At 56.0% G+C, this 20823-nt stretch overlaps 7 protein-coding genes across 7 annotated transcripts; 4 read left to right on the top strand and 3 right to left on the bottom strand.

Annotated features, from left to right (window-relative positions):
- Positions 1-471: 471 nt before the first annotated feature.
- Positions 472-1163, top strand: COL26b_002998 (uncharacterized protein; the record flags this gene model as incomplete). The annotated part of the gene is made up of 3 exons (XM_053175904.1): positions 472-554; positions 603-819; positions 873-1163. The coding sequence occupies 3 exons, from the start codon at positions 472-474 to the stop codon at positions 1161-1163; spliced, it is 591 nt and encodes a 196-aa protein (XP_053040071.1).
- A 62-nt stretch (positions 1164-1225) lies between these two features.
- ATG10 (E2-like conjugating enzyme atg10) lies at positions 1226-2072 on the bottom strand (the record flags this gene model as incomplete). The annotated part of the gene is made up of 3 exons (XM_053175903.1): positions 1226-1399; positions 1485-1703; positions 1761-2072. The coding sequence occupies 3 exons, from the start codon at positions 2070-2072 to the stop codon at positions 1226-1228; spliced, it is 705 nt and encodes a 234-aa protein (XP_053040070.1).
- A 1175-nt stretch (positions 2073-3247) lies between these two features.
- On the top strand, positions 3248-5634 carry COL26b_002996 (uncharacterized protein; the record flags this gene model as incomplete). Its single annotated transcript, XM_053175902.1, has 3 exons — positions 3248-3842; positions 4059-5398; positions 5452-5634. The coding sequence occupies 3 exons, from the start codon at positions 3248-3250 to the stop codon at positions 5632-5634; spliced, it is 2118 nt and encodes a 705-aa protein (XP_053040069.1).
- Positions 5635-7522: 1888 nt separating this feature from the next.
- On the top strand, positions 7523-9464 carry COL26b_002995 (uncharacterized protein; the record flags this gene model as incomplete). The annotated part of the gene is made up of 3 exons (XM_053175901.1): positions 7523-8079; positions 8133-8342; positions 8402-9464. 3 exons carry the CDS (start codon positions 7523-7525, stop codon positions 9462-9464), a joined length of 1830 nt encoding a protein of 609 aa, XP_053040068.1.
- Positions 9465-10117: 653 nt separating this feature from the next.
- Positions 10118-11919, bottom strand: COL26b_002994 (uncharacterized protein; the record flags this gene model as incomplete). Its single annotated transcript, XM_053175900.1, has 2 exons — positions 10118-11545; positions 11617-11919. The coding sequence occupies 2 exons, from the start codon at positions 11917-11919 to the stop codon at positions 10118-10120; spliced, it is 1731 nt and encodes a 576-aa protein (XP_053040067.1).
- Positions 11920-13740: 1821 nt separating this feature from the next.
- On the bottom strand, positions 13741-14735 carry COL26b_002993 (uncharacterized protein; the record flags this gene model as incomplete). The annotated part of the gene is made up of 3 exons (XM_053175899.1): positions 13741-14170; positions 14222-14657; positions 14708-14735. The coding sequence occupies 3 exons, from the start codon at positions 14733-14735 to the stop codon at positions 13741-13743; spliced, it is 894 nt and encodes a 297-aa protein (XP_053040066.1).
- Positions 14736-18559: 3824 nt separating this feature from the next.
- COL26b_002992 (uncharacterized protein) lies at positions 18560-20037 on the top strand (the record flags this gene model as incomplete). The annotated part of the gene is made up of 4 exons (XM_053175898.1): positions 18560-18748; positions 18802-19298; positions 19351-19428; positions 19482-20037. The coding sequence occupies 4 exons, from the start codon at positions 18560-18562 to the stop codon at positions 20035-20037; spliced, it is 1320 nt and encodes a 439-aa protein (XP_053040065.1).
- Positions 20038-20823: the final 786 nt, after the last annotated feature.

Here is a 20823-nt window from a genome sequence, read left to right as displayed (position 1 = left end):
CTCTCTACTACCGCTACTTTGTCGAATGGCGGGAGATGTCGAGGAAGGGAACGAGTGTTGGTGGAGAAGAGCAGAGGATGTTGAGTGTCGAGTGGCAGTGCGAGACGATGCGCTGCTTACCTGCCACCTAGGTACATGCCCAAGACGCTGCTTTGCGTACAATGCGGTGTACCGCGAGCGGCTGCTCATGGTGGGGCAGAGGTCACGTAGCTGCTTCAGCAAAGCATGTCGCTCAGTCTGCACCGACTTCAGGCCATAAGGCCACCCTGGGGTGTCCCCTCAATTGAAGCATGGCGCTAGTAAGGAAGCTCCCGAAGGCCAAACTGCGGTGGCCGGACGAAGATCAAAAATTCAGATCGCGACAGTTACACAACAACAGACCCGCGACGCGCTCACGATCACTCTTGCGAACCCTTGAAACGAACCACTCCACGACTTATTCAATCCATTGCCGCGTCGACCGAACTTGCAATGGCAGCCGTCGCCCCTCCTCGCGGCCTTGCGCCCAACTCATCACTGCCCGCCAAAGTTTCCCAGATCTCTCCCAATCAGACGTACGTTCACAGCTCCTGATTGCATGACGGTGTGCTAATGGTCTATAGGCTCTACGTCACAAATCTCCCGTCCGCAAAGATCCAGAAAAACGACCTTCGAACGGAGCTCTATCTGCTCTTCTCTACGTACGGTCCGGTTCTCGACATTGTCGCCATGAAGACCATGAAGATGCGAGGACAAGCACACATCACCTTCCGCGACATCCAAGCAGCCACACAAGCCATGCGATCTCTTGAGGGCTTTGAATTCCTCGGCCGTCCTTTGGTGTGTTTTCCAAACCACTCCGCGGGAAAATGCGTTTACTGACCGGATACCAGTCGATCCAGTACGCCAAGTCCAAGTCAGACTTCGTCGCGAAGCTTGACGGCACGTACAAGATGCCGAACTCGACCGCCGGAGCCTCCAATGTCGAAGTCACCGAGTTGCAGCAAAGCATTTTCAACGCTCCGGCACCAGGCGAGGCCGCGGCGGCATCGAAGCCCGCTCCCAGCGGTGACCAACCGATGAGCGATGCACAAGCAGCCGACCGGGGCCAGAAGCGGCAGCGCGACGAGGAGGAGGATGACGACAGTGACGTCGCTATGGAAGAGGACAGCGACGACGATTGAGCACCCGCGGGGTCTCGTAGTCTAGTTCAGCAAGGGGAGATGCAGGAATAATGCAGCGTGCTTCAGCCGGAGGAATCCGTGGCCATCTCCTTGGGCACCCAGAGCCCAACGCAACCGCCGACCAGGCCCAGCCAGAGCATCATGTACTGCTCCTTGGAACAGTCGAACCCCGACATGGCGTCTCCGAGGAGGCATGGATGGATGAAGAAAGAGGGAAGTCCCGTCAGGGGGTGATGCTACGACATGATGTGTTAGTACAGACCTACAAATGGTCTCTTTCAGAACTTATAATTGACTGGTTCACAGCTGGTTCGCACTCACATCGGCGGAAATGCCTCCGATGCCGCCCGTCTTGCGGAGGGCGTCCTTGTATTCGTCGGGTACTAGCCTCCGAAAGACTGTATCGAGATTGAAGGCTGGCTCGTCTGCTGGCAGCCCGTGCAACGTGAACCACAGGCATGGCATCCGATACGTCGGGTGCAAGTGAACCTCATAGACAACATGTCCGGCGTCTGGGACGCGCGGCTTGGAAAGGGCGGCCTGTCATCTCGTAGTGTCAGGCAAAGAGCCGCACGAGGATAGATCGGGCGACATTACCTCATCAGTCTCTTCAGCATCTATCATAGCCTCGTCATTTAATCCAGGCGCCTCTCCGTCTCCAAACGAGAACTTGTCCAGAACCAAGGAGAGATCACCGCAGTCCAGTGTAGCTTCCAGCGGCCGGATAATTTGCAGGTAGGTTGTGTACTCGACGCCCATCGCAAAGGAGGTGTCCAACGCCGTGCAGACCCTCATTTTCCATCGCTGTCGAAGGGGACCCAAGGTCGCGCGGCAGTATTGGCTGTCAAAGTGGTGGCACGCTTCCGCAAACTCTTCTGGGGCCAGCGATGGATAGTCCTTGAACGACATGTCTGGTCTCTGTTAGGCGCTGTCGGTATGAAAAAATCCCTTCGCTTCAGACGGGGTCTGGATATCGATGAATTTGCTATATTTGGTGAATATGAACCCCGGCCGCGATTTGATATATCACCAAAGATTCGTCTTCCACTTTAGTTCGATCTGCTGTGCGTATTTCCAATCCCTTCTGGAATTTAGGTGTGCCTTATGATGCTCTCATCTCGTTCTGCGACAGGCCGATATCAAAGTCGTCGGTGTTGGGCGCGCTAGGTCTCAGTACCTCAGGAACGTTGATGATGCTTGCTGCCGATTGTGTGCCCTTCCAGACCCCACCGGCCCGAGCAACGGGAAGCGGAGGTCTGGGCGGGTAGGTACTTTGGCAGGGGAGTGACGGGGCCCAGTCCAGGCCACTCACAGAAGTGACATCCATCCAATGTCCACCCGACAGTGGCTCACTCAGCGCAGTAGCGTCACCCATTGGGTCACGAAGAGCCGCGCCGGAGATGTCGGGCTTCTTTTCTCCTGGCATCCACATTTCAGCCATATCTCCCGGAGTGCCCGCCCGCCATTGGCGACTGGTCTCTGGCTTTTACAGGTGGCCTTTTCCAAGTCCAGGGGTCCCAAAGGGTGGTTGGAAGAGAGGCCAAGCCTGCTAAACCGTGCCGAAGGCTCTGGGCGCGACGGACTACTCGCTCAAAGGTGAGTCCCAAAGCTCAGGAAGCAGACGAGAGCACGGGTGGGCTACGGACAGTGAGAGAGACAGAAACGACAAGAAGAAAAAGGACGGAGGCTTTATGGATGAAGGTCACAGCACAGAAAAGATGGACATGCTCATTTGCGCCTGGTGGGCAACAGTCGTCACTGTCCGTGGTGTATTCGTACCTTGCCTGGGTAGCTAGGTAGTAGGCAAGGTAGTTGGCTAGGTGGCCCGCCTACCGCCTGGGTGATACCGCCTCTCCGGTCCAGTCAATAAAAGTCCACATCATCGAGATTCGCGTGCGCATGTCTCAGTCGCTCTTTCGCATCCATTGATGTAGACTGCATTTGCATTTTCTGTGCTTCGTTGCCGGGGGTGATCTCGTTTTTGCCCTTTCTTCTTGGCTCGCGCTGCCGAATCGCACCTTCCCAGCCCGTTGCGTCTCTTCGAAACCGCCAGGTCTCCACTGCGACAATGCTGAGAGTGTAATATGAACGTCCGCGACCCCTTCAATCTACACAAAAGTCCAGCTCTCAACGTCTTCAAAATCACCGCCGCCCGCGCTGCCCAAAACATCAAGGAGAAGGCAGTTGAGGCCGGAGCCAACGCGGCCAACGCCCTGAACGACATCGACATGGCATTCAATGTCCCCAAGAATGTCCCTTCTTTCAGCAACCCGCAGCGACAACTGGAGGATCGGTATTGGGGCTCGGGCGCTGCGAACAGCAGAGCCCGCAACCAAGGCCTCTTCCAAGGAGTCCAGGGACGAGTCGAGGACCTCTTGGGCACAAAGGGCCAGCTTCCCATGTACAAAGACAAGCCGTACTATGCCTCGCGGAGGTGGCGACCCCTCTGGCGCAGGAAGCGCTCCATAATCGGCACCCTGCTGCTGCTCTTCACCGGCCTCTGGTGGTTTGGCTTCTTCTCCGAGGGGTCCAAGACCCGGCAATCGGCGTCGCAGCTGACCAACGGATGGCTGGGCTCGGCGGAGCCAGCAGGCAAGAAGGCGGACTGGACAAAACGACGAGAACGAGTTGTCGAGGCCTTCCAGCTCAGCTGGGATTCCTACGAGCGCTACGCATGGGGTAAGTCGAGACTACAATCACAAGCGGCCGCTCGCCGATGCCAATTTGCGACCGCTCCAGAGCTTGACAGCATTGGCGACGGGTTTGTTGCAGCTGGGGAGCTTGCCTCTCATGGGTTGGCGCCGAACAGTCAACCGAGGTGGCACCTGGCTCAAGAAGAGCTGGGATTTGCGACGCACTTTCTTTGGATGTGTAGGCTGACATGTTGAATTGAAGGTTACGATGAGTACCACCCGATTGCGAAGACAGGCCGGCAGATGGCGCCCAAGGGCCTCGGATGGATCATCGTCGATTCGCTGGACACAATGATCTTGATGAACCAGACATCGCGCCTGGCTCACGCTAGGGAATGGCTCGCCACAGGCTTAACCTACGACCAGGACCAGGACGTCAATACTTTCGAGACGACAATCAGAATGCTCGGTGGCCTTCTCTCAGCCCACTACCTCTCGAACGAATACCCCGACCTAGCTGCCACAAAGGACGACGACCCCGGCCAGGCCGGCGAAGACCTATACTTGGAGAAGGCGAGGGACTTGGCCGATCGCTTGATGGCCGCCTTCGACTCGCCGTCAGGAGTCCCGTGGGCCAGCGTCAACCTGGCTCAGTACAAGGGCATCCAGTCGCACGCGGATGGCGGTGCTTCCTCGACTGCCGAGGCGACGACTCTGCAACTCGAATTCAAGTACTTGGCCAAGCTCACCGGCGAGAAGGACTTCTGGGACAAGGTTGAAAAGGCCATGCAGGTTGTCGACGACAACGGTGCCCAAGACGGCCTGGTCCCCATCTTCGTTTACGCCACGGACGGAAAATTCAGGGGCGACAACATTCGCCTGGGCTCCCGCGGCGACTCGTACTATGAGTACCTGATCAAGCAGTACCTGCAGACGAACAAGCAGGAGCCAATTTACCTGGAAATGTGGAACGATGCCCTGGAGGGAGTTCGAAAGCATCTCATCACATACAGCAAGCCTTCCGGCTTCACCGTCCTCGGAGAGCGACCCAACGGTCTCTCGAACGATTTGTCTCCCAAGATGGACCACTTGGTGTGTTTCATGCCCGGGACGATTGCTTTGGGAGCTACCGGGGGTATTCCTGAAGCCGAAGCCAGAAGACTGCCGACGTGGAACAAGAAGAAGGACGCAGACATGAAGCTGGCTCGCGAGCTCATGCAAACCTGCTGGGGCATGTACAAATGGATGGCAACTGGACTCGCCGCTGAAATCACCTACTTCAACGTCGACAGCCCGCCGGCCCCTGCCTCTGCCTCCCATAATCCGCCTTCGACCTTCGACCCCGACCCGCACGCCAAGTGGCGCGAGGACTACGACGTCCACGCCATGGATGTCCACAACTTGCAGCGTCCAGAGACTGTTGAGAGCTTGTTCTACATGTGGAGAATCACCGGAGATCAGAAGTACCGTGACTGGGGCTGGGAGATGTTCAAGTCTTTCGTCAACTACACCTCGGTCGAGGACGGCGGTGGCTTCACCAGTTTGAGTAACGCCAACACAATTCCCCCAGTCGTCCGTGACAACCTGGAAAGTTTCTGGATGGTAAGTTACATGCTCCTAGCTTTGATAAAGTGGTTGCTGACATGCTCCATCAGGCCGAGACTCTCAAGTACTTCTATCTCCTCTTCTCTCCCAACGACCTGCTCCCCCTGGACAAGATTGTCCTCAACACGGAGGCGCACCCCCTCCCTCGCTTCGACATGGGCAAGCTTTTCAGCACGGGATGGTCGCGCAAGCCCAGGGAAAACGGCAAGCTCAAGGTGCAGCCGTGGGCTTGATTTGATATGCTTGACTGATGAGGATCCATGTCTTGGTCGTCTCTCGTCATCTACTGTCTTCCCCGTCTTGTAATGACCAAGCAAGTGTGGGATTATGTTTATATTACAGCATGACTGTGTCTTTGCAGGCATCCATGCCGACTAGCACAGGTGGCGTTGTACAAGGAGTGATTTGGGCTTTTACAAAACGCGTTGTAAGAAATGTTTCCAGTGGATGTCATTGGAAGATTGTAAGCGTGCGTTCGGGTTGACGAAGCATTGTGATGTACCTTGATTCATATGATGGGAGTGATAATGCAGCCGTTGATTTAAAGAATGATTGATGGTACAACCCTCAAGACGAGCCTCTAGATTCGAAGTGATGGACATTCAGAGCACCGCTGCAAGAGAGGAACAATTTTTCAAAGCAATGTAGGAGACGGCGGGAAAGACTGATTCTCCAAATATCCATCACAAACAATACGCTCGATAAGACTCAAGATAGCTCGTATGCTGAGGCGCAAAAAAGTAAGAGATGTCCCAGAATTGATCACGTCAAACCGCCACGGCGCTCCTTGCCAACGCAAGACGGCCTGGGCGCCTAGGAAATGGGATGAGTTTGGCTGGCAGCCTGCCGATGGGGCCTCATCCGTGCGTGCGCGGGGGTGTCAGTTGTCAACGCAAAGGCAAGCACGAACAAACGTTGCGGGACGAGCCGATCTTGCGCAGTATATCGAAAAGGCAAAGCGAAGCTTAGAAGAGACGACGCAAGGCGTAACGCTAGGTTGATTTGCGAATCGTCAAAACCTGAGGAATTCCCAAACAGGTGGTAAGAGGTCACGGATACAATCACTGAAGGATCGAGAGGCAGGGGATGGCGAGCGAGGGGTCTTCCACTACAGCTGGCCAGTGCGGTGTACGAATCTCTCCCGCATGTCAGTCAGTGGATCGAAAGGTGGAAGGCGGGCAATGCTGGCGCTGGAGCACCCCCATAAGGCGCCCCCGGACAAGCATGTGCCTCCCCTTGCCGATTGCGACGATGCGGGAAGCGAGGATACCAAGAACGAGATGGAGATAACGGGAGACAATGGTGTGGGTTTTCTTCACATGTGTACCACACACATATTTGTACACACCACGTCCATCATCAGCAGCGCGGGATGTGACACTTCAAGGGAGAGAACCAGAGATAGACAAGCCCTGGCAGGAAGCTAAAAGGATTCAATCGGGGGCCTGGGTCGCGGCGACTCGTCCCCCCCATTCGCCGAACGAACCTTGACCACCCCAGCCCGGCCTTTAACCCGTTCGAGGATATCGTTCGTCTTGTCGCCGACAGGTTGGATGGATTGGCGTTGCGGGCAACATCCTTGTCGCCAGATAGCAGCGAAAGGCACCCTTTCCCGCCGCCAGCCCATCCTCTCTCGACGCCAATGCGGCAACTGGACTGCGCTGCTTCGGTGTGCCACAGCCGCAGCAGCATGATAAGCATCTCCCTACACGGGCGAGTCACCCAACCCCCTTAGGTAGCCAGGCTCCTTTGCGTCGCGCCGTTGTTTTTCAAATCTTTGAATTGCAATCTTGCGAAGCCAGGCGATCTGCTACGACGACGAAGCACGATACCCGACATACGACTCGAACCACCCGACGGCATTTTCCCAAGCGGCCAACATCACCACCCTGTTCCCTTCTGCGACAGGCATGAGGTCCTCCGCGGAGCTGACAGACGCCTAAAGTCCGTTAGCCACGCCGATCGATCGAAACATCGAATATCGCAAGCGAGTCGGAATCACGGTACCAGTCCCGTGCCGACGACGATCGACGAACCCCGCGACGAAGCGGTGTAAACCCACAGAGAACCCTATACCCCCCCCCCCCGGCGAAGCCTTGCCCACCACAAGCAGCAACGGGAATGGCGCCTTACAACGAAGACGTGGAACTCAGCACGCTCAAGATCAAGGAAGACTCCCTCACGCTGGGGAGCAGCTACAGCATGCGGCGCGAGCCAATCTACGACCCGTCCCCGGCGCCGGGCGTCTTCGCCCGCGTGCTCGAGTCCTTCCGCCGCGACCCGGGCCAGCACCCGCGGCCGAAGCACTCGTCCATCGACATGGAGGAAGCCGGTGGCGGCGAGGAGCGCGTCCTCAACGGCGTGCACTACTTTGACATCCACCACGCGAACCTGCAGACCTCCAACTCGCTGCTGTCGAGGAAGCTCAAGGGCCGCCACCTGCAGATGATTGCCATCGGCGGGTCCATCGGCACGGGCCTGTTCGTGGCATCGGGGACGGCGCTCGAGGTCGGCGGGCCGGCGTCGTTGCTGATAGCGTTTTCGCTGGTCGGCGGCATGCTGTACTGCACCTGTCAGGCGCTGGGAGAGCTGGCCGTTGCGTTCCCCGTTGCGGGTTCCTTTTCGGCGTATTCGACGCGGTTCCTGGACCCCTCGTGGGGGTTTGCGATGGGTTGGAAGTGAGTTCACTCGTACAGGTCCGCATCGTCGACTTCAGACTAACGCCTTACAGCTACGCCTTACAATGGCTCATAGTGCTTCCCCTTGAGATCATAGCCGCCTCCATAACGATAACGTACTGGGACGGACGCATCACCAAAGCGATATTCGTCACAATCTTCTTGGTCGGCATCATAGCTATCAACTTATTCGGCGTAAAAGGATATGGCGAGGCCGAATTCATATTTTCAATCATCAAAGTCATCGCCGTGATTGGCTTCATGTAAGTCCCATACAAACGCCCTCGATAAGGCTGCCTCTCATTAACACGCGCCCTCAAAGCCTCCTCGGAATCGTCCTCAACTGCGGCGGCACCCCAGATTCGGGCTATATAGGCGGCCGCTACTGGCACGACCCGGGCGCGTTCCACAACGGCTTCAAAGGCCTCTGCAGCGTCTTCGTCACGGCGGCCTTCGCCTTCGCCGGCACCGAGCTCGTCGGCCTCGCGGCAGCCGAGACAGCCAACCCGCGCAAGTCCCTGCCGACGGCCATCAAGCAGGTCTTCTGGCGCATCACGCTCTTCTACGTCGTCGCCCTGACCCTCATCGGCCTCCTGGTCCCGTACAACGAGAAGCGCCTGCTGGGCGCCACCTCCCCCGCGGACATCACCACCTCGCCCTTCGTCATCGCCATCGAGAACGCAAAGATCGACGTCCTCCCCTCCGTCATGAACGCCGTCATCCTCATCGCCGTCCTCTCCGTCGGCAACTCCGCCGTCTTCGGCTCCTCGCGCACCCTCGCCGCCCTCGCGGACCAGCAGCAGGCGCCTCGCTTCCTCTCCTACGTCGACCGCAAGGGCCGCCCCCTGACCGCAATCGGCGTCGCCTCCGCCGTCGGCCTCATCGCCTACCTCGCCGACCTCGACGCCCAGGACGAGGTCCTCGACTGGCTGCTCGCCATCTCCGGCCTCTCCTCCGTCTTCACCTGGGCCTCCATCTGCCTGTGCCACATCCGCTTCCGCCACGCCTGGCGCGCAAAGGGCCACGGCCTGCACGAGCTCGCCTTCCGCTCACAGGTCGGCGTCACCGGCTCATACTGCGGCCTCGCCATGAACATCCTCGTCCTCATCGCCCAGTTCTGGGTCGGCGCCTTCCCCGTCGGCTGGGAGAACGAGGAGGCCTCGTGGGTCGCGCGCAACTTCTTTTTGAGGTACGCCGCCTTCCCCATCGTCGCCATCTTCTACATCGCCCACAAGCTCTACTTCCGCACGACCTTCATCCAGACCGACGCCATGGACCTCACGACGGGGCGGCGCGACTTTAACCTCGGCATCCTCGTCGCGCAGGAGGAGGAGGAGAAGAGGACTTGGCCGAGGTGGAAGCGGGTCTACAAGTTTTTGTGCTGAGTTTTTGTGTGTGTTTCTTTGGTTGGGAATTGTAAGCGATGGGATATTAGCGCGGCGTTTTGGATGTCATGGGAAACTTTTGGTGGATACCAGTTTTTAGGAGGGACGTTTCCTGGTCTCAGACCTTTGGCAGTAATGAAATGAAATTTTCTCAAGCTCGTTTTTCAGGGCTCTTCGCTTGCTCCGCCAGTTTGCAAACATGTTACATCGTCCATTGGCACGAGACGGCCCGGGCCTAGTCTGGGTGCACAGGTAGGCATCTCACATGGAACAAGAATGCGTTGAATGAATAGGAATAAGTTGTCTGTTGGATATCATGGGCTTTGCAACTTTACAATAACAGAGGACCCTATTTTTCTCTCCTCACTCTTCAACACCCCTGATCCAACAAAACCTTCTTTCTCTGGTAGGGATGGGGCTAATACACATTCTTACATCCAGGCATTTCTCGGCTAGGCATCCCCCCAAAGAGTTGGGCAGGCGCTGGACCGCTCTGGAGTAAACAAGACAAGGTCTGGTAATATCGCAACAATAAACGCTCCCGTGAATCGTGGGCAGCATGCAAGACATCTGAGTCGTAACAAAACAAAGAAGGGTGGCCCCGGAGGTCTTGCGCGTATGGTGTATGCGGCGGGCCGATCTAGAGGCGTCGATTAAAAGTCCCAGAAGCTCTTCTGAGCCGCGGTCAGACCAGCGGGCTTGGAACCTCCCTTGGGCGGAACGGCCTTCGGGGTGTCCTCCTCGTCGTCATCTCCACCGTACAGCCAGTTGCGGTTGGTGCCCTTCCTGCCGCCCATACCGTCGCCGGCAATGTTGATACCACGCTTGTCGCCGTCCTGGTCTTCGACCGCCTTTCTGGAGCCCATGCCATCGCCGGCAATGTGAATGCCACCCTTGGCCTTGCCCGTGGGCGCCGGCTCGATGTTTTCCTTCTGGGATGCGGGGGACCTGTCGTAGGATTCCCAGTTGGCGTTCATCATGTTCACCGCCTTCTTGCGAGCGTCGCTAACACCGGGCCGTTGCTGAAGGCCGGCCTGCTGGCTGGGAGAGTCGTCGGACATGGCGAAGTGAGGGTCAAAGTCCTTGTGGCGGTTGTTCAGATTGGTGATGTTACCAAGGGCCTGATCAGAATCGGTTCCAGGCAGGGGCTTGCCGTCCTCGCTGTACAGGTTGTTCTCGTAGAGGTGCAGACCAGTGTTGTGCGCCGCACCCTTGGGGCGTCCGGCGGGTCTAGGCTCGCCGTCCGGGCCGTCATCCTGGAACTCAAAGTGCGGCTCGGCATCGCGGCGGGGCTTCTGCTGAACGGGACGGGCGACCGGGGTCTCCTTCACGGCGGTGGTCACGTCGGTATCCCAGTGGCGCACGTCCTGGGTGCGCAGAGTCTTGGTAGGCTTGACCTTTTGAGGGGTGACAAAGTCTTCGAAGCCCCAGCTGCTGTCGTGCTTGCCGGCCTTCGGGCGGCCGTCGGCGGGCTTGGGGGTGTCTTGCGGGTCCGAGCCGTCGGCAAAGTCAAAGTGCTGGAACTTCTTGGGGTTGGGACGGATGAACTTCTCGGGTGACGTCTTCTCCTCGGGGCTGTCGGGGACGTGGGCGTGCTCGTCCGCGTCGAACAGGCGGCTGGGCTGGAAGTTCTTTCCGGCACCGATCTTGGGAGCAACGCGATCGCGTCCTGCGCTGGGAGAGGCGGGCTCGTCGGCAGGCTCGTCGCTCATGATATCGTTGAAAGACCGCTGCTGAGGTCGGGTACCCGCATAAGGTGACACGACGGACCTGGCCGGGCCCTCTTCAGCCTGCTGCTCTCTCGGCGCAAACAGAGAGAGGGAGGCATGGGGGTCGCGGAGTGCATTGGTCGAGCTGCCACGGGACCGGTTGATGAGCTCGTTGGTGTCGGGGGCGTCGGTGACCTTGCCGGTGGCCTTCAGGCCCCTGGTGATCATCTTGATCTGCTCCTGGCTGTCACGGATGGGCCAGTTGCGGCCGGACTTTCCGATAATGTCGAGCTGCTTGAGGAGTGATCCCTGGTCCCAGCTTTGGCGGATCTGGGCGATCTTGCCCTCGCTGTCAAAGTTGACGACGTGCATCTGTGGAGGGCCTCGTGTTAGCTTGGTCGCGCACTCAAGTGTAGACTCCTGGAGCGCGGGGCATGACAAACAATTGGCAGGTGGACGGTGCGGTCAGCCAAGAAGTTGTCGTCAAGGCCAGGCAGGTAGGCACCTCCACTGGTGACAAACTCCAGCGAGGTCTCAATCTCGGCGGCGATGGCATCGCGACCCTCAACGACGTCGAGGATGTCCTCCTTCTTCTTCTTCAGCTGGTTGCGCTGGGTGTTGAGGTGCTTGATGATGTCGGTAGGTCCATTGATGGTGGTGGTGGTGGTGATGTAGAGGAGGGTGGCGTTCGGCGCGAGCAGCGACGAGTTGGGAGCAGCCAGAAACTGCTTGTACGTGGCAGACATGTTGCCGGCGTCGTGGGTGTATTCGGGTGAAGAATGCGACTGCGATGCGATGCGACAGAGGGTAGGGTATTCGTTTGTTTACTTGATCCTTGTGGGGTTTCGCAGCTGCTAGAGTGCACGGCTCGAGGGGCCCAAGCAGATACGGCAGAAGAAAGCAGAGCAGCAAGCCAGAGGGACAAGAGGCATGAAGGAGTCGACGGCGACACTCGTTGTAGAAGTGAAAAAGAAAGGAAAAAACAACGGATGGAGAACGTGTGGGTGGCTCAGCCCAAAACAAGCAGTGGCAGACCAGATGAGTTGTTCTGGAAGGGGGAGAAGGAAAATGAAGGGATGGGCCTGCGACAAGGGAGCGACGAGGAAGGGGAAAGCGCGACACGTCCCACGCTCATGCCCACGCTTGCCTTCCATTTTGGAGGAGGCACCATGGGAGGCACCATGGGAGGGGCCCATTTCTGGCAGGCCCCCAGAGTCAGCGCCGTCCTGTCATTGGATTACGACTGACTACCTTAGCTACATTACACTACCTAGCCTGCTGGGAAGACAAAGGGGACGGAGGGGGAGGAGCATTATTTGCCGGCCTAAAAGAGTACAAAGAATGCTGCCCAGTCGCGCGGTGCTGCCCCGTGTCAGAATGTCATTCCTTAGCAACGGCCCGCAGCAATACCACCAAGCTTCAATAGAGTTTCCCATCGATCTCTGTTTGCATTGCATCCCGCCGCCCAAGAACACGGCGACATGACTCCGTCCTGCTCCTTGCCTGCGGGAACGACGTCAAGCTCTCCCCAAACATGTTCGGGACCCGAAGAAAGCCTCGACTTGTCATGTCGCAGAAACCCGTGGAGTGGTTTGCGCCCAGCATCGATACCCCGTCGTCCGCAAGGCACTTTGACAATTTGCGAATCTGGGGGCTAAAAGATCCGCGACCCGTGATGCGGTGAAACAATCAGATACGCGAACATATCCACTGCCCTTCCGTCATTGACTCTTATCTAAGCCGCCATCAAACCCGCCCAACGTAAGCTTGCATCGGCGCTGCTGTGTTGTTGTTGCCGCAGAGTTTACGTGGCAAAACTATCTCACCACGAGCCTCAGCAAATACACGTTTTTGACACGGAAACTCAACAGCACATGGTTGCCCGGGAAAGCCACCGTAGCTCCCCGACTGGCACGTCTATCTAAACACACGGAAGCTCGGCTCTGTCGCGTCAAGTCAAGTCAAGTCAAGTCAACAACGAAAGCAAGATAAAGGGGCGCGACCGTTACTGCGGTCTCGCTCTAAACAGCAGACGTCCACCTCGTCCAATGAAAAGAAGTCGCCGATCCGGTGGTAATACGCCTCAATATGGACGGATATGCACAAAATGCATCAGAACCACTCTCGAAATGCAGGTCATGCAAAGCGCGTCGTCCCCGCTGCCTTCTAGCAGCTGGCTAGCAGCCTGTCAGGCCTGTGGTTGGGCATGTTTCATCCCGGTCCCCTGTTTCATCCATGCTGTCCTCCCGAATGGGTTAGCTCTGCCGTCTACGGCGTCCAGTGCCTCCAACGATGCTCCAAGCAATTATTGGGGATGATCAACGAGGCAAGCTTCTAGACAACTCGAGCTCACGATTGTCTTCTCTTGCCATCTGTTTGAAATGGCGAGGCATTATTGCAGACCGAGACTAAGGCTTGGCCTGATTAAGTTACCCCGCAAAGAGGCTTGCATCGTCGGATGTAAAGCCGAAGATTAAATGGGTCATACGTTATTCATCTGGTTGCACCGGCTAATTACTAGACTAGTGTACGTGCCCTACTGGCCCAATGTGTGCAACTCTCACGACTTAACCGTTGACGATGGTTCCACCATTGCAGTGAATTGTCTGGCCGCTGATGCATGAGCTGTCAGTCGATGCGAGGAACACCACGCAGGTCGCAATCTCAGAGGGCTGCGCTGGACGGCCCATTGGGGCGGTGAATTGCTTCTGTGCCTCCTCGTTCATCGTGGCAGGGATGAGCGGCGTCCAGACGGGTCCTGGAGCGATGGCATTGACACGAATGCCCTTGTCGACAAACTGGTTGCTCAGGCCTCGTGTGAATGAGATGATGGCACCTTTCGTCGAAGTGTAGTCAAGCAGGTCTGGACGGCCGACGTAGGCGTTGATGCTCGCGTTGTTGATGATGGTCGAACCCTTCTTCATGTGAGGCAGGGCGTACTTGGAGAGGTAGAAGAAGGAATGGATGTTGACGTTGAACGTATGCACCCATTGGTCCCTGAAAGCACCGTCAGTGATCGAGTCTCACATACAAAGGTCATTCACGTACTCGGAGAGGTCCTTGATGTTCTCCTTCATCATCTGGTATGCGGCGTTGTTGAACAAAATGTCGATGCCGCCCATCTTTTCGATTGCCGCGTCGACGACCTTTTGGCAGTTTGCACGGTCGGTGAGGTCAGTGGGAACCAGGTAGCACTTTCGGCCGTAGGCCTCGACGCGCTTCTTGGTCTCCTGTGCATCCTCCTCCTCCTCCTTCAGGTAGGCGATGAGTGAGTCGGCACCCTCCATAGCGAACAGAATGGCGGATGCTCTACCGATACCCGAGTCGCCACCTGTGATGATGGCCTTCTTGTCCTTGAGCTTTCCAGCAGCTTGGTAAAGCTTTGAGCCGCCATGGCCGTCTGGAATGCGATCAAACTGAGGGGTGATGGGCAGCTTTCCCTCCTTTCCTGGGAAGCTCTGATCCGTCACCGGGACGCTGTGGCCTGGTGTTCAATTAGTGCTGGTGCTATTACAGAGGCATTGTGTGCCATACCCTCTTGGAATTGAGACTTGTCCGTCATCTTGGCGCAAGTGCGTTCGTGTAATCTTGGTTTGCAATATGGGCTGGAGAAACTCTGAAGTGTGGTGTTTGGGTAAGGTGCAAATCACAAATGAAGCACCGTCGGATGATTGAGATGAGCTCACAAGCGGCTTCCTTCTGTATATGTCTTCGACCGAGGAAGGCATGGTGCAGGCGGGTTATCCACATACCTCATCATCGACGTCATCGTGACTGCAATTGCAGGCACATTACATGGTCGACGCCCAGGCGCTACTCCCTTGCTCGTCATGATGCATGCACCAAAATCAGTGTCTTTGCGGCAAAAGATTGTGCAGTCTTGCTGACGGCCCTGGCCGGAGCGTTTACTCCAGGATGCCATATTCACCGCTCAACGGTATCTTCTTTTTGATGAACCGATTGATGTATTCAATCGTTTCTACACTGCCCTAAGTGGTTTTACCACGTGCGTACGAAACAACAGATGGGACACAGCATTGTGCAGGACTCACATCAACTGATTCAAAGGGTCTCGCTACGGTAATGTCGACGTAATGACTTCGATCGATCGTCCGGAGACTTCGGCCGGAAGGTCTGTGCATCTCGGCCCCGCCTCCGCAATCCAGACCCGCGACTACAACGGCGATCGGTGTCAATGTGGGGCACATCTCTGAACATCTGTCGGAGGCCGAAGCGGTCCCAATTTGAACGTCCGAAGTACGCTTACCAAGCTCCGGTTGTTTGTTATTTCACTTTTCGTGGCTCTACCCCTCACTCCTCCGCTGTTCAGCCACTTGTGTCCTGAAGCGAGAGAGGACCCACCTTCGCAACGTCATAATCTGACCATCAAACTAGAACGCTTTCTTTTTCCTCGACGGCTCGACCTCGGGCCAAAAGGTTTCATTTTCCAGAGGCCAGCGCCGGCGTTCGCAGCGATGGCAAAACGGCATATCAGAGCTGTTATTGGCAGTCCAGCCTTTAGTTTCCTGCGTCGAGTGGACGGTATCTAATCCCAAGCAAAATTGGAGGGTATCGAGGACAACGGTGACTCCTGTAGTTTTTAATATACACGGGCAACCTTTGGTGTTCTCGACACTACACCACGAGACAACTTCTCTGCGCCATTTCTCAAGGCTAGACACTGCCCGACATAGTCCGAACGTGGCTGGCAAGCCGTTCCCGACTCCCGAGAGACATTTTGCAAAAGACCCGAGGAGATGAAGAAAAGAAACCGAGCGAGTCAGTAGCGGCGCATAATTGCCAAAGTAGCGGATAATGGAGAGGGTCTCCGGACCACTCAAAGATACTTTGAACTGACGAGTCATTTTTTTGGCTGGTCATTTCTCGTGTATCGGGTCCAACAACAGCGACGACGAAAATACTCTTCGAATCGATCGCACGAGAAACCACAAAAGAAAGGAACAGGCTGCAGGATTTCGACAGAGTTTTCTTTGTGCGCGGCTTCGGCCAGGGCAACGAAAACTTGATGGCCCGGCCCAGTACAGTTCATCCCACATCAATGCATTGTGCAGCCGGGGAACCAGGGACGGACAAGGAGCGCCGGGTCCGCTTCGTGAGCTGTCACCTCAGATCTCGACGTCGCCCTGGGCGTCTCGCAACCTGAAGCACAGCATGATGCCGCGCAGGCCGGGTCACATCAAAGGCCTTCCTCGAAGTGCGCTTCGGCCGGTAGGCTGCCCCAAGCTCTTGTCAGATGCAACCTTTGAGACGTTGGCAGGCAAACATGTCCCGCTCCGAATGCCACCGCGGCACCTGCCCAGCATCAAGAGATCTGCCCCAGTAGGAACCCTCGGTATCGTGACTGGCACAGTTGCCCTCTTCCAATCGATTGGCGAGATGAATCCTCGGCCCCTGCCTCCGGAGGTCCCCCGGGCCTGTGCCACCCTGGCCTCCGCAGCGTTGCTGCTCGACCTCCACCACGACTTCCCCTCCACATAGCGCCAACACCTTTCTTTTTTTCTCTTGCCCATCCTACAAAGCAACCGTCAGCCGTTACGAATATACGGCCAGAATCCGATCCTTTCTGCTCACAGTCCGGGTCCTCTGCTCATTGCCCACTCTGTTGCATTTGACAGGTCACTTGAAGTCTTGGACTCTTGCGCCGGCTTGGCCTGGGCCGTCTTCCCCGTTGCGCGCCCACATTTTCGACAACCTCGCAGGCCAAGCGCTCACGACCGTTGGCCGATCAATCCGACGTGCCCCAGTGGCTCGTAAAGGACCCCTGGACCTGGGGCGGGAAAGGCTGAGCTTTGGGCCTACGGCCGGTACTCCTGGGATGTAGCTCTCGGCTGCTACCCACCCATCGCACCTGTCCATCTTGCAATGTGGGTGATATGCATGTCACTTTACCTTACGTGCCTTATTTCCTACAATCGTACGACACCCTTTGCCAGCCCTGCCCCGAGGAGAGTCTAAGGAGATGGCAGGATTCGGACGGATCATCCAGGGTAGCTCTGTGTCTCCCATCAGAATCAGCAGCAATCTACCTCGTGCTAATTTCACGGTCAGGCGGAACTTTGAAATCGCCGTCGGTACTTTGCTGGATCGCAATACGAAAAATGAAAAGTTTATCGAAATTGATGGGGGCGGTAATATTTTAAACCTGATGTGGACCAGGTCGATAGAGAGCAACGAGCCAGACGGCTAAAATCGAGCTTGCTCCATACCGGATATCACAAACGAGAAGTGAGCGATCGAGCGAAGGCCTCTTTGTTCCCAAAATTGAGGCCCAAAGCTGGTTCTGATGGTTTCTTCTTCTCGTGGGATTCGAATGGCCATAGCGTACTGACGAATCTCCAGATCGTTCGACGGCTACGGACCCTCCGCCACTGTGATATCTGCAAGACGTGATAGCTAAGACATCTTCGGCATCACGCAACATTCTGCGTTTGCAGAAGGTGACACATCATGCCTTCGGTAATCGAGGCTTAGAAGCACGGTTGTGATCAGGCGGCGCCAAGATCCCACAATGTGGGCTTCAGATCCAACCCTCAAAGCCTAGGACTGATATGCGAGATATATCATATTTCAATCTTGCTTCAGGAACCGAGTCTCATATGATACCCGGAATCAAGGATGAAGAGACCCGGTCAGAGGAGCTTTGGTCACGGGCAGTTTCTCTGCCTGGCGACGGCACTTCTCACGCCGCCAGTCGACCGTTTCTCATGGAAGTCGTAGCATTCGGGAGTAGTATCTGCCCGACTCCTCTTTCCAAATCACTCGTCCAGCCACGATTCCTGTTACACCAGCAGTCTCTGTTCGTCTGATCTCTCGATCATGTTGGTAGCCGAATTCTGACAGTGGGGGTTTCTTTTCTCCAGCTGTGGATTCTCGCCTCTTTCAAGATGCATACCACTTGCAGAGGAGCCACTCGGGGCCGTAGACATACCAGGGCTTCGAAGATGGGCACCTGTCAGCTGGCAATATCGTTCCTACATGTATGCATACAAGCAGTCCGTATATAGACGGCCCTGATCTTACTTTCCCAACGAATCACTCAAAACCTGGGACACGGAAGTATCTGACCCCTGCACGACCCTGCACGGGAGATGCGAGTGTGCTCCTCAATCCATCGGCTTGCAGACGTACCTGATCAAGAAACCCGCTCGCCGTCATACCGCCAGAGAACCCTCCATGAACGCCGTATTTCTTTTTCAATTTCTTTTTCTAGGCCCCCCACCAGAGGAGTTCTTTTTTGACAGATGGGGCCGGCACGACTTTGCCTGGAGGCTGGACTTATAAGTCCCCTCCCCATCCCATGATCATGGGACGGTTGATGGCGGTTTCTCCTTGTTCCTCAAACAAAGCTATTGTAATTCTGTCAACATGGACAACACGAGTTTAATCTTTGCGCGAGACGCTCACGGCGATGTCCACAACCGTGGCATGACGCTGTTCGCAGTGCAGTTGTCTTTCCTCATCGCGGCTGGCCTCTTCACACTCGCCAGAGCGTACGTAAAGGTACGGATCGTGAAGAGTGTTGGAGCAGATGACTACCTCATCTTCCTCGCAATGGTAAGTCTGGAGATGTCTCGATTCCCCGTCAGCCATACTCACATAAAGGACAGATCATGTACACAGTCTACGGCGCCGTCGCGCTTCACGGAGTCATCCAAGGCGCCACCGGGAAACACCTCACAGAGCTCACGGTTGAACAAGCTGCCATCTCCCTAAGGGCGTGGTACATCTGCGAAGTCATCTACTCGCCCATCACCCTCGCGATCCGAACGTCCATCTGCTTGCTACTCCTCCGACTCGCCCTCAACAAGGTCCACCGATGGGTCATCTACGTCAACATGGTCATCGTCTTGCTTATTTCCATCGCCTACTTCTTCATCATGACGTTCCAGTGCAGCCCGCCCTCATACTTTTGGAGACAGCTATACGGCGAGAAGGGGAAATGCATCAACTACAACATCGTCCCCGACGCCACCATCGCGCACAGCATTATCTCGGCGGTTTCGGACTGGTGTATCGGGTTGTTACCGATAGCCTTGTTGTGGAATGTCAATCTCAACCGCCGGACCAAGGCGTTGGTCGCCGTGCTTCTCAGCATGGGCATGGTGTAAGTGAATGAATCCCATAGCTGACAGGCGCCTCTACTAATGCCATGGTAGTGCCGGTGTAGCTCTCATCATTCGGATTCCCTTCATCAGACGTCTCGCTATCTCCACGGACTTCCTATACGAGACGATGTAAGTATGACCGCCACCTTGTCACAGAGACGATGCTGACATCCTGTCAATAGTGACATCGCGATTTGGACCGTACTAGAGCCCGCCCTCGGCATTATCGCCGCTTCAGTGACCAGCATGCGCCCCCTCTTCCAAGGCTGGGGCTTCGGATGGAGCACAAACAGCAAACACTCCCGTCCTTCAGGACCCAGCTCTGGCCACCCCATCAACAAAGAGGCTGCCACTCCCCGGACGAAGGGGATCACAGACCACAGCGACTCCACCATCCGCACGTACGACGACATCGAGAGGGCGCTGTCGCCTGAGGGCTCTGACATTGAGCTCAACAAGACCGCCCGGGAAGACAGGGGCAGCGACGAGCACGAGTACCCCGAGTCCAGGCCGTCGTCGGACCTCGGGCAGAGGTATCAGCACCGGGAGCCTCAGCCCTGGCCCAGGCCGGTGATCAACGTCCGCACGACCATCGATATCACGTCGCACTCTATAGATCATGTCCTGCCGTCTACGACGTGTGTGTCTGATCACAGTAGCAGCGACGACGACGAGAGACCGAGGAGAGAGGAGAAGATGGCGCATGATCAGGCGCAGCGTTCAAAGTTGGAGCAGTAGAGGAGTTTGGGATACCCATTTGCCAAGATGTTAGCGATTATAACTATAGATGGAGGGACTGGAGTTTTGGGTGCTGGGTGCTGGGAAGTCTACATCGCGGGGATGTCACGCAGCCGGGTACTTTGACCAAGGCTTGTTTTCTTTTGTTTGACGATTCATGACAAAGGTATGATAAGAAAGGAAAATTGTCCAACACGAGATCGGACATTGTATGTATGTAGTAGAAAGTCGAGAGGGGATGACAGTTTGATTAGCATGACGAAACAACATCGCTAGGGGTACGAAGTCTGAATAATCCCTATTCAATCACGAATAGCTTTACAGAAATGTTTAGAAGTGACGAAGCAATATTTTGTTATTTTTCCAAAGCCTACTCGATCAAAATGAACGTGAAGCCATGTATTGCGTGTTGTGTAAATCATCGCCGCCAATACTGCCCTCGCGTCCACCGAATTTTCTAGCAGCTATCATTGCTTCTGCGGAAAGGAAAGAAAGTCCCTCACAGAGAATCAACTTATACTCATACATGGGGGGTGTTGGGACACAAGGCAGCTAACGACCACAGAGGCAGTCAACACATCATATGTCAGTCGGCAAGTATATTAATACGTTGGGAACTTCATTCAGCACACTTCAAATCAAACAACTACGACACGGTCAATTCCATCTCGAGAGGAGAAGTCAGCAAGACGCGTCTCGTATACTCGGTGCGGGTTCGCCTGGTGAGGCTCTGTAAAGTCAGGCATTCTCTGCATGATGCGACATTTGGTTTCGTCGTTGTTCTTC

This window comes from Colletotrichum chrysophilum (assembly GCF_026319265.1).
Source record: "Colletotrichum chrysophilum strain AFK26 chromosome Unknown scaffold_16, whole genome shotgun sequence".
NCBI lineage: Eukaryota > Fungi > Ascomycota > Sordariomycetes > Glomerellales > Glomerellaceae > Colletotrichum > Colletotrichum chrysophilum.
Note: the sequence above shows the minus strand (reverse complement) of the source record. Positions and strands in the feature narration are given on the sequence as shown.